The sequence below is a fragment of the Monodon monoceros genome, unplaced genomic scaffold (assembly GCF_005190385.1).
Source record: "Monodon monoceros isolate NGI ecotype Baffin Bay Population unplaced genomic scaffold, NGI_Narwhal_1 Super_Scaffold_3, whole genome shotgun sequence".
Lineage (NCBI taxonomy): Eukaryota > Metazoa > Chordata > Mammalia > Artiodactyla > Monodontidae > Monodon > Monodon monoceros.
In genome coordinates, this window is record NW_021703780.1 from 96,741,752 (window position 1) to 96,754,626 (window position 12,875).

Here is a 12,875-nt window from a genome sequence, read left to right on the forward strand (position 1 = left end):
TTGTCTCATTCCAAAGCCTTTGCACTTTCTTCCATTCCATTCTCATGTCACTGGGGGAGAGGTGGTCCCTGCTTGACATTTGGAATCAAATAAGCCTGGCTTTGATGCCCAGCATTGCCACCTAGTAGCTCCGTGAACTTGGGGATTTTGCACACCCTTTCTTCACCTGGGTCTACCTGTTCTGTGGTGCTAATCCTACCTCCTGCACGGCTGCTGAAGGTGAAACGTGATGATGTGGATAAAATGCCCAGCATAACAGCAGGTGCTCACTTTCTTTCTTTCTCAGCAGCAGCCAGTTTTTTGTTGTTGTTGTTGTTGTTGTTTTTGCGGTACACGGGCCTCTCACTGTCGTGGCCTCCCCCGTTGCGGAGCACAGGCTCCGGACGCGCAGGCTCAGCGGCCATGGCTCACGGGCCCAGCCGCTCTGCGGCACGTGGGATCCTCCCGGACCGGGGCACGAACCCGCGTCCCCTGCATCGGCAGGCGGACTCTCAACCACTGCGTCACCAGGGAAGCCCTATCAGCAGCAGCCAGTTTTTAACGACTGGATGACTCTCTGGAGTCTCCGTTGAAGCGGTCTTGGCGTGTTCGCCAGGGCCCCGACCTGGAGGCCAGCCACTGGCCAACTCAGACACAGATCCTTCGCTTGGCTAAGGTTGATCTCAGGAAAGCCTGGCATGGCTCAGCGCATATACCGAGCACCTCCTATGAGCCAGAAATTATGAAATATGATTATACCTGTTCTTGCCTTCTAGGGGAGATGAGACATTGACTTGTGGAAAGTTAACTAGAAACCCAAGTCACGGAAAAGAAGTGCCAACGAAATAATATGGATGGTACTTTTGGTTGTTTATCTGTGCATCTGTGCCCAGTCTTGTTGTAGACAGGATCACCAGAAGCTGTGCAGATTGGTGGGCTCTTAGGAGTTTCATGGCCTCCTGGCAGACCTCCCTTCTGTGGTCCTGAATGTCCCATCCATTCCCCACACTGCTGCCCAAACGCATTTTCTAACACAGAAATTGCATTGTGTCACTCTTCTACTTAAAACCCTTCTGTGGTTCCTGTTGACTTCAAGATAAAGTTAGAAATAATTAGCATTCAATGCCTCCTCAAACCTGGCGCCTGCCTATCCCTCTAGCCTTACCTTCTGATGCTCCCCAAGATGCATCCTATGCTGTGGCTGCAACTGTGACCTCCAGACGCCCCTAATCCCCCCATCTTCCCCCCATCTTCCCACCTTCAGTCACGCCTGTCCGTTGTCCTTCCTGCACCTGGCTAATGCCTCACCCCACCCCCTTTCCGGTTCATCACCCGTGGGAAGCGCTGGCGGATTCCTTGTACTGTTTGATATCCCTCTTCTGTGTCCTGGTAGCAGCCTCTCTCCTGGCAGTGACTGGGCTCGCGTGTAATCTTGGTTTGCTGCTTGTCTGCCTTGCCCGTATCACCGACCAGCCCGTGAGCAGTGTTAGCACAGAGACCGTGTTATACCCCACAGCACATCCTCTCCATTTAGCGTAATGCCAGACACTTAATGGGCACATGGTGTGTGCACGTAGAGAGGAGAGAGTTCCTTGTGGACAGGCAGAATCACTTGTGGACTTGAGCAGAGCCCTGAAGAAATGATTTCTGTGAAACCTACGTATCACTTCACTTGAGGTCACTCTGGCCTTTATGGCATGGATCTTGTTCACTTGCTTTCATATAATTCCAGTTGCTCTTTCGTGTTCCTTGAGTCATGAAGTTTCTTTGAAATTTTTTATCCTGTTCTTCCACAGATAGGCATTATTTTCAGTGTGAGCTCCTGCAGTTGTGCTCTGGCTTCATGTATTATTTCCTGCCTCCTCTTACCAGGACTTTGACTCCCGAGAAGCCACTGTTCCTCTGTGAGCCCTGGTGTCCTCACGGATAAGGTGGAGAACTGTTGGAATCTCTCCAGGTTTCTCTCTTTTCAGTTTGTTTTCTCTTCTGGGGGAGTCTGGTGCCCACGACCCTAGTGACCACATTCTCCAGCCTGAACCGCCTCTGGACTCCCGGACTGCGGTATCCAACCCCCTGCTGCCTTCTCCAGCTCCTCGAATTCAGTATCTCCGAGCTGAATTCATGATCTTCACCCAAGTCTGGCCCTCTTCTGGGCATCGCTGTCTTGATGACACCGTCATCCATCCAGTCCCGAGAGTCAGAAATCTGGGCAGCTTGCTAGACACCTCTCCGTCTTTTACCACCTCCGTGTCCCATAGATTTCGTGTCCTAAACTTCTGTCGGTCTGCCGCCTTTGCGTTTCTTCTGCCACCACCCCAATCTAAGCTTCATGGTCTTTTGTCTGCTTTCCTGCAGTTCCTCCTAACAGGGCTCCTTGTGCTGCTCAGGCCTCCCCCCAGTCCATCCCCATATCACCCCAGGCAGTCCTCTGAAAAGCAAATCTGATCATTTCACTCTCAGAATGAAGCATAGAAATGCCTTCTCTCCCGTGCTCTAAGAATAGACACCTCATTCCTTCCCGTGGCGTACAGGACTCTGCATGGCCTGGCCCCTGTGTGGATCCAGCCCCAAGTCCTTCTGTGCTCCCCTCAGAGGTGCTGGGTGCCCTCCTGCTGCAGGGCTTTTGCACGTGCCTTTTGCCCGGAACTCCTGTCTCCTTTCTCTTCTGCCTCTTCTCTCCCCACCTCCACACCTCCCCTTTGCCCAGTGAAGTGTTCACTCTTTCTTCAGATTGAAACTTATTCATGATTCCTTGGGGAATCCCTCCCTGACCACTGTAAAGAGGTTTATGCTGCCCATAATGGGTTCTCATAGTGCTATGTGGCTCCTCTTTGTAATATTTAGCACAATGGTATTGTACATTTTCTTGAGTGGCCTTTGATCTTCTTCTCCCATGTCAGCGTAAGCTCCATGAGGGCAGGTATCCTGTCTGATTTTTCACCATTGCATCTACATCCCATGGTATCATGTCTGGTATGTAAATACAAAGGGGGACTGAGGGCTTGAGTGTATGAGTTGTGAGGGTTGGAGCTCACATATGTGAAATACCTGGGTCAGTGCCCCTTACATAGGAGGCCTTCAGCAAGTGGTAGGTTACTCCTAATAAGGCTCATTATAAGTGTTCGTTTTCATATGGTCTTCTGATTCAGGCTGTGTTGCTTATAAAGGCGTTCCCAAATTGTCTATGCACCTAAAGTCAATATGTAGTATGAGTCGTAGACGTGCTTGGTGGTCTGACAGGAGACAGAGTATTGGGGAGGTGTGTGATCTGCTGTGGGTAATTGAGAGCAGTAGTTCTTAATTTGAGGAAGGGATGATGGTCAAACGTATAACCTCTGAGAATTTGGTGGAAGCAATCATCCTTGCCCACCAAAAAATAAGCATCTAATATCTAACGTCAGGGCATCCACAGAACACTGAAACGCATTCCTGGATCCTCTCTGGGTCCCTGACTTAGAGAAACATGAAGGGAAGGACAGGAGTTAGCCTGCCCTGGTGGGGAGAGAAGGCTGTGGGATTGCTGAGATCTGGAGGTGGGTGGCCCATCTCTGTTCCCAGCCAGAGCTGGGACCTTTGCATCTGGAGGTACTTCCTGTTCAGGTCCGGAGCCCCAGCTCGCTGGGAGGGAGCGGGTGCCTGTCCCTGAAGAGGGCGCACTGTCCACTCAGTCAGCAGCGGCTGCGGTTACCACGTTCTGAGTTCTGACTGTGTGTCCAGCACAGAGCTGGTCACTCACACGTGGTATCAGTAATCCTTCCAACACCCTGCAGAGTGGGTAGTATCGGTCTCATTTTATAGGTAAGGAGAATGGAAATGAGGCTGGGGAATGGCGGCCCCTTCACATGTGAATTATCTTACCTCCTATAGTCAGAGTGCTTCCCACAGTGGGAAAAAGAGCATCCACGTTTTTCTCAGTAGCTCACAGCACGACATGACAGAGTAGGAAGGCCAGATGTTGGGTTCACCTGCGACCTCGTGGGCTGTGACCTCTGAGTCTCAGTTTCCTCCCCCTCTTCCTCATAAGATGGTTGTGAGAATTAAGAGATGATGGATATAGGGCTTCCCTGGTGGCGCAGTGGTTGGGGGTCCGCCTGCCAATGCAGGGGACACGGGTTCGTGCCCTGGTCTGGGGGGATCCCACATGCTGCGGAGCGGCTAGGCTCATGAGCCATGGCCTCTGAGCCTGCATGTCCGGAGCCTGTGCTCTGCAACGGAAGAGGCCACAACAGTGAGAGGCCCGCATACAGAAAAAAAAAAAAAAAAAAAAAAGAGAGATGATGGATATAAACAGGCTTTGTTAGGTTTTACTCACATGTTATAATACTTCTAATTGTATTTTCTTAGAATACATTTGTCAGGTTTCATTTTCGAAGGAAAATGATTTTCTGTGGACTGACCTCCATCTCCTGCTATTCTATATAGATGGAATTTTGAGGTCCTGAGTCATGCAGCCAACTTTGCCTTTACCAAAGAAAGGCACACTTTCTTGCCTTTTTGGTTTTAACAGAAACCTGGAGAAATTAGGCATGGCCTGCCTGCAGGAGAAGCCCTTCTGGAAATTTTTAGAAGGCCTCGGAGCATCCAGGAAGGTTTGACCAGTTCACTAATGATGCTTTCTTTAAAGTAAAGCTGAGTAGCAAGTGCATCTTTGGTTGGTTTCTTCTCGTTTCTTGGATGACTTAACGGTTGTTAAAGGTGATCGCTAGGGGATCGCTTAATGCCAAAGTCCTTTGACTGTTACTTGTAGTTAAAAATACCTGTTACATTATGATTCAATAATCATATTTATGTGTGTCTTTAGATGTATATACAGACGCATAGAAAACTGAAGCAAAACTTTCACAAAGTAATACTTTGCTAGGGGCTATGCCCTCTGTTTTCTATCCTGTTCTATCTTTTGAAATATGCTAGTTGAGACCCAGTTGAGTGATTTAGGAGTCACGAATAGCTCATCACGTAGAGTTTGGACGGTGCTGTGTGCCCACTTCGAGAATACTGGCAGGTAAATGAGCTGCACTTGGTGTGGTTCCATTCATTATTTTTATGTCCAGCTGTATCTTTCTGTTTTTAAAATCTCACAAAGCTCTTCAATTAAGTTTTTGGAATTTTTTTAAGTAAACATTTTGTGTATTTCCTTCTAATCTTATATGCATTTTTCTAAAGGCTAAGATTCTACTATATTCTGTTTTATTTTAGTATTTTAGCATAATATGAAACTCTACATTAACATCTTTTTTAATAAATTTGTATGATAATGTATTTACCAAGTTTTTGACATTTAGGTTTCTCATAATTCTTCACTTTTAGGAGCTTCTTTGTGCATGAAATCCCATACTCCCCTCCCCTTGTATTTTGAATTATTTATTTCCTTAGGAAAAATTTCTAGATGTGGAATTACTGGGTTAAGAGTTTGAACATTTTAAGGTTTGTAATCGGTCGTGTGCTGGTAAATGTTTGATAGCGGGCTCTTGGCGATGGGGGTACCCTGATTTTGTAGTGTCTTCTTCCTTCCATGACCTCAGCTCTCCCACCGTGGCCCATTTCGGGCTCCCAGTGTGAAGTCACAGGCTGCGGAGTTGGGGAGAGATTGGACCAGTCGGCTGTCCCAAGCCTTGGGGCCCCTCCAGCACCACTGCTTGCAGTAACTGTGGCCACAAGCTGCCGACTTTTTCTCCTGCCGCATTGAACGTTCTGTACATTGCCACACATTCGATTGGCCGAAAATGGGCCTTGTTTAAGTTCTGCTTTCCCTCAAAGAAATGACTCCACTATGGGTCACGGGGCCACCGCACTGTTGCAGCAGTTCTGGTGGTTACGCTGAAACAGCCCCTGTCACTATCCCGTTGCCAATCCTCAAGGAAAGCTTGCTTGATTGAGTTTTACTTCTTTCTTCAGAGCAATTATTATTATTATTATTTTTAAAGAAGATGTTGGGGGTAGGAGTTTATTAATTAATTTACTTATTTTTGCTGTGTTGGGTCTTCGTTTCTGTGCGAGGGGTTTCTCTAGTTGCGGTGAGCGGGGGCCACTCTTCATCGCGGTGCACAGGCCACTCACTATCGCGGCCTCTCTTGTTGCGCGGAGCACAGGCTCCAGATGTGCAGGCTCAGTAGTTGTGGCTCACGGGCCTAGTTGCTCCGCGGCATGTGGGATCCTCCCAGACCAGGGCTTGAACCCGTGTCCCCTGCATTAGCAGGCAGATTCTCAACCACTGCACCACCAGGGAAGCCCCAGAGCAATTATTGAAGATTAAATGTTTGGGAAATGTTTTGTAATTTTGACAACATTAGCCTTTCATTCTAGGGCTGTAAAATCTTTGGACAAGAGCAATAAATAACAAAGGAGCAATAATTGGTCTGCTGTTAGCGGGGCTCTTTCTTCTCTTAGTGATCTCGGCATCATGGCAGCCATCTGTGACATCGCCATGCATTAGATATCTGAACTTTTCCCCTATACTTTTAAGACACATAATCTCCCTTGTGCATTTCCCGTTATATTGAGTGTTTGGGTAGTAGACAGCCATTTGTCAGATAAGCATGTTTTTTTGCATCAATGTGGAAATTTCTCCACACACTCAAGTTGACAATTTTGCCCTCTTTTCTTTCTCATTTTGTACTTTTTCAGCAAATTGCTGGGTGGATTGCAGCCAGATCATTACTGAACAACTTCAATGAATTGTATGCCCTCAGCCGAGGAGAAAAGAGTGTTTATTTCATAAACCTTCTAAACAGGGTTTTTTTGCAATGACATTTTGTTTGTTTCTGCTGATGTATTGTAAAAGGAAGAGATTTGCCCAAGTTCACACAATGAATTTGTGGCAAAGCCAGTTCTAGAATCCAGATCTCCTAGCCAATGGTTATTTCTGACTGCCATTTAAAAAATCTGTTTACCCGTATAGTTAAACTGGCTTACCCAGCCTTGTGTGGACTAATTCCTACAATGATTGAGGTTCCGGATTTGGTTCCTAAAGCACTTGAAGATTTTGGAGTCACTTTTGAATCATCAAAGGAAAATTAAATGGTATTCAGCCTAGTGTCAAATGGATTCTGTCATTTTCCAGTCCGGGTGCGTACTCATGCATGCCTCATGTGGGTAGGAGAGTTGCTTTAAGGCATTTTCAAGCTGACCTCCCTTTACCAGTAAGTGATAAATTTCTCTTTAGTGGTTCATTCCTTCTCTGTAGCTCGTTTTAGGTCAGGTTGCTCTAAGAAATTTATTCCTGGTCTTCTCGAAAAAGATTTCTTTTTCTTATTACCTTCCTGCCTCATTGCCTTTGTATTTAGTGTCAGAAATATGCTCATTCTTTGAAATTAGGCATCCACTTGTATCTAAAGTAACATTCTAATTTATATAATTTAAACATCACTTTGTCCCAACTCTACAATTACAGATGGTAAAACCTAGAGCCAGAGAATATTTGATAAACTAGAACTTAGCCTCCTTTTTCTCTGCTGGTTAAGAAAAGATAACCTTGAAACTGAAGGTAGGTAACCGTGTAAGGGTGATAGACTGAACTGAACAAAGACGTCAGTGAATCTACCACAATAGAGTTTATTTATATTGTTGTTACAGTTACCATTTGTTGAGCGCTTATCTTGCTCCCAGTCTCTGTGCTAAGTGCCTGTGAGAGTTACCCTCTAGATGAGAAAATTAAGGCATAGAGAGGTGAAGTAAATTGCTGAAGGTCAAATTCGAGTAAGTGACAGGACATTTGATAAGAGCCTCGGTTTATGGAGTCATACTTGAAAACTGAAACTCAGTGTCTCTATATGAATGGCATTTCCTGGATTCATACTATCTGGGTTCTTCCCAAATAAAACTTGAAGAGCCTTTAGACACCTGGTAAGATTGAGCCTTAATAGAGACTGTGTTGTTTTGTAAGCTATACAGGATTTTTTTTCTCTTTAATGGTCTATAAAGCTCTATAATTCTGGAGCTAGAAGGAATCCTTTGAGATAAAATTATTTTACTGCTTCACTTTACAGGTGAGGGAAGACCCTCCCCAAGGTCTTAAAATCAGTTAGCTGCAGGATTAGAACGCATGCCCGCTGGCGCTCCAGCCAGTGCTTTTTTCACTGCATCAGGCCATTCTCTTCTCTTCTCTTCTCTGCTGGATAACAGAGAGGTAAATGCCTTCGGTGAATTTTTTTAAATGTGAAGTTGAAGTAGTGATTACTTAATCATGTAGTATGCCTGGCAGATGCCCTCTGTCACAGTCGATAGAGGGGAACAAAATAAAAAGGTGCCCCACGTGGTAGCGGTGGCCAGCTGGACCAGAAGACCTCCAGGGAGACAGCATCTTCATTCAGAGGGAGCGCTAGGCTAGAGGCCTCATTCTCAGAGCTCTCTTGCTTCTCATAGGAACATGTCTCTTAGACCATGCTCTCACCTTCTCACCCAGGAGAATCCCAGATGCATTCTCTTGTCATGTCTCCTTCATCAGCTCTGGTCTGCAGCAGTTCCTCAGACTTTTGTTGTTTTTAGTGACCTTGACCTTGACAGTTTTGAAGAGTACTGGTTCAGTTATTTTGGTCTAATGCCTCTTAATTTGGGTTCGTGTGATGTTTACTTATGATTAGATGGGTTATATTAGATGGGGTTATTTTTGGAAAGAATACCACTAAGGTGAAGTGCCCTTGTCATCATTATATGCAAGCTACCTGACATGGCATCCCTGATGGTGTTAAGCTTGATCACTTGTTTAAGGTAGAATTTGCCAGCTTTCTCCACTGCAAAACTACTGTTTTTTTCCTTTGGGAGTGAGTCACTAAGTCGAGCCCACACTCAAGGAGGAGAACGATTCAGCTCTACTCCTGGAGGGGGAGGTATCTACATATGTTGTTTGGAAATCTTCTGTAAGGAAGATTTGTCTCTTCACCTTCGTATTTATTTATCTCATCATTTGTATCAGTATGGACTCATCATTTATATCAGTTATAATCCAATACCACGTTATTTATTTTGTTGATCAGATTGTCCCAGCCTTGGCCATTGAGAGCTCTTTCAGGTGTCTCGGGTGCCCACTTGACATGCCCCCTGTCCTTCTGTTTATTGAGCACTTCCTTACTTTCTGGTGTGGAAGGTGCTTCAGGCTCATCTTGTATTTTCCTTGCTGCAGCCCTAGAATTAGCCACGTAGCCATGGAGCCCTGATTCCTTTTGCAGGAGAATGGTATTTAGAAATCAAGATCTCATTGTCTTTTGAGAGGAAGGAGACAGAAAAAGTGAAAGATGTTATGTATACCGTACAGAGGGCTATGGAAGCAGAGAGGACAGCGTGACAACCTCCACCAGGGGCACTCTTCACTGAAGACATGGTGTTTGAAGTTCAGTTGAGTTTTCTAGTTGGAGATCAGGGTTGGGGGAGCTGGAGGAGGGAGGAATGAGAGGAAATAATACGTTAGCAATGTCAAAGGCATCCGGCTCTTTAATTTGGTCTCACTGTGGATTTACAATGGTAGTGACCCTTCTTTGATGTTCTCATCACATGAAAATCAGCAGGTTTCACAGATGATGTCCCTTTGTGCGAGGGTTTCTCTGTGTGAGTCCTGACAGCTGACTGCCCTCCCTCCCTCCCTCCCTCCCTCCCTGACAGCTGACTGCCCTCCCTCCCTCCCTCCCTCCCTCCCTGACAATTGACTGCCCTTCTTCCCTCCTGGTTCTCCTTTCAGTCTTTCTTCCTTCCTTCTTTCTTCCTTCCTTCCTTTCTTCCTTCCTTTCTAGTTCCTTCTAGGAACTAGAATGTATCTAGTTCCTACTCTCTTCCAGGCCTATTGTGAGGCACAGGGGGGTGCAGAGAAGAATTTGACAGCCCCTGCCATCAAGAAGTTCTCTTGTCTGGTGTGAGGTCCTTTGACTTTCTTCTCTTCCCTCTAACCCTTCACCAAGTGTCTAATTGTTGATGCTTTTGCAAAACAGCATAAATAGGAAAGAGGAGGGATTAGCAGTGTTTGTGTTGTGAATCTGACATGATACTTGCCTCACTCAGAAAGTCTTTTCTGTTCACAGATAACTATTGGTGTATATGATCCCTGTAACTTAGCCCAGTACCCTGGATGGCCTTTGAGGAATTTTTTGGTCCTAGCAGCCCACAGATGGTATTTACGTGTGTGTGTGTGTGTGTGTGTGTCTGTCTGTCTGTCTGTCTGTCTGTGTCTGTGTCTCTATGTTTTTGACATTGTGCCTAACTATATCTATATTTCTGTTTTCCCAAATGGATTTTTTTCACTGCTGGCATAGAAACCAGATAATAAATCAATAAATCAGTCATGATCCAGTTTCCATCAGTGGTGAGCCTCTAAGCAGGTCTGTTATGGAGCTTCAGAGTCTGACCATAGAGCCCTAAAGATATTTTAGAGTAGGGCAGGGCCAACAGCTGGAGGTCCCCATCCTGAAATTCTCTAGCCCTCCCTTCAGCTATCTGAGTCACCTTCAGATAGGATTTTCCTGTTGCTACCATCTGCCCTTTTTCCCAACCTTAGACTAAATAAAACAGAGGGTAATATACATTTGAAAAGATGCTCAACACCATTAATCATCAAGGAAATAAAGTATAACTAGATACTACTGACTAATAAAGATAATAAGATACCATTATGAAATACTACTACATACTCACCAGATAATGAGATACTCACCAGAATGAGTTTAAAAAGATGAGAATACCAAGTCAAAGATGTGGATGAATTGGAACCCTCAAATACTGCTGGAAAACTGTTTGTCAGTATCCACCAAAGTTAAAAATATCTATAGCTCAGCAGTTTCCCTCTCGGGTATATAAAGCACAGAAATGCATACTCAGATGCAAGCAAAACATATACAGGAATGTTTATAGCAGCATTATTCTTAATGCCCAAACACTGGGAATAGCGCAGATGTCCTTGAACAATGAAATGGACAATAAATAGTATATTCACTGCAATGGAATGCGATGCCGTAGTGAATCTGAATGAACTACTGATACACATATCAACATGGATGAATTTAAAAGACATAATGTTGAGTGAAAGAGGCTGGACCTAAGACAATACGTGCTCCCTGGTTCCATGTATGTAAAGGTCAAAACAGGCAAAACCCATGTCTGGACTTCGAAGTTGGAGCAGGAGTTACTTTTGAAGGGGCTGGTTATTGACTGGGAGGAGGCATGAGACAAGCTCCGTTATATTTAGGATTTGGATGTTTACCTCTGTGTCTGCTTTACTTAAATAACAGTGTTCACTAAAGATAGCTAGATTACAGGTCATCCGCAGAGGGAGAGTGTTATACTTGCTTGTCCTGGTGGTGAGTCTGTAGAGCTGTGGGCTTCCTCACCACTGCCCGAGCTGCCGTCTCATAGACTGTACGTTCAGGTGGGAGAAGGGGGACCAGAGGAGCCCATGCTTGTCTTGGAGTTTCTTTTTAATATCTTGTGAGCTTTTTAATTTTTTTCTGCATTTAATATTCATTTGTCAGAAGTATTTATGTGCAATGTGAAATTGTTATATAAAGCTCACCTGAAAAGAAATCATAGTCAGTTCAGCGCTCAGCCTCTAAACACTTGGACAAAGGAAGCCTGCGTGGACATGTTCAGAATCTCTCAGAGGTTAAGGTCATCCCCCGAGGGTGTCAGGGAGGCATAATTACAATGAATTGAATCCTCTCCACCTGGGTTTGCCGAAGCTCTTACGTGAGCTCTTTCTTTTCCTTCCTTAAAAAAAATAAAAAATAAAAAAATCTGGGCCGGACATCAGGAGTAGCAGTTTCCAGTCTGTTGAAGTCCTCTGCTTCCGGGACCGCACTCTGCAGGGGATGAGAGACGTCACCCACAGCATCATCTTCGAAGTGAAGCTTCCAGAAATGGCATTTAGCCCAGGTAACTTGCCGGTCTTTGAGAATGCATATACTTAGCATTTACCAGAAACCAAATTAGGTTTAACTTTTCTTTCATCCTTTCACAATGGCAATGGAGGTAGAAAAAAGTACAGCTCCTACCTCTTTGCCCCTAGGAACTCTTCCCTCGAACAGAGGGCATGCTCTGCTCTTCAGACCGGAACAAAGGCAGAGATTGTCCTCAGGATATTTCCTCCAGGCAGTTTTTTCAGTCCTGAGAATTCTTTTTCCCTCTATTTTTTGTTTTTGCTTAACATAAAGTCTTTATTCCTTACCCTTCTTACAGGAAGAATGAAGTATTAAAGCACCTACATATTTATTTGTTACAAAAAGTTGTGTGTGATCTTATTCTCCGTATAGTAAGCCAGTCAGCAAAAGTGCCATTTCTCCTTCCACGTTTAATATTCCTCATCTGATCCTGTGTGGTAGGTGTCAGCTATTCTCCCTGTTCCATAAGTTAGGGAACTTGGGCTCACAGATAATGTTACATATATAGATGTGTGTGTGTGTGTGTGTGTGTGTGTAGATATACATACATGCATTTATTTATATATTTATATTTATGTACACATCACAAAGACAGAATAACATACCCAAATTGGAGTAAAATAAAGGTAATAATACCCACCTCATGGAGTACCCCTATGAGGAATCTGACTCCTGTGTAAAAGACAGACACAATGGTGGCATATTATAGTTGCTTAATAAGTGATAATTTATGGTAATTTCCTATCTTACCTAAAGCCGAGAACCCTTTCCAAGATGATCCCTCAGATTTCTATGTCTTACGTGCTGTCCAGAGTACCTGTACATACCTACATGGTTTAATTTGCTCCATACAGCACCTGCATTGTTCCAAGGAACATTGCTTTCTTTAATCCGGGGATCATGTGCCTTAATGTGAGTGTGTGTTTTGGGGGTGAGGGGTGTTAAAATCTCTGCTTCATCAGGCAAAAGAGGAAGCTGTTTACTTGTTAGTTTAGAGCCTTAAAATATCTATCGCCTCTCTGCCATCTTTAGATATTTAAT

The 12,875-nt window shown here is 44.7% G+C and overlaps 1 protein-coding gene across 7 annotated transcripts in view; it reads left to right on the plus strand.

Moving 5' to 3' along the window:
- The window catches only part of ATG7 (autophagy related 7), a 237,231-nt gene that overhangs the window by 31,745 nt on the left and 192,611 nt on the right, over positions 1 to 12,875 (plus strand). For all 7 annotated transcript variants that reach the window (XM_029242464.1, XM_029242467.1, XM_029242470.1 and 4 more), the window contains 2 exons: positions 9,987 to 10,075; positions 11,708 to 11,829. In XM_029242464.1, coding sequence (XP_029098297.1) covers positions 9,987 to 10,075; positions 11,708 to 11,829 — 211 coding nt within the window. The remainder of the gene's footprint in view (positions 1 to 9,986; positions 10,076 to 11,707; positions 11,830 to 12,875) is intronic.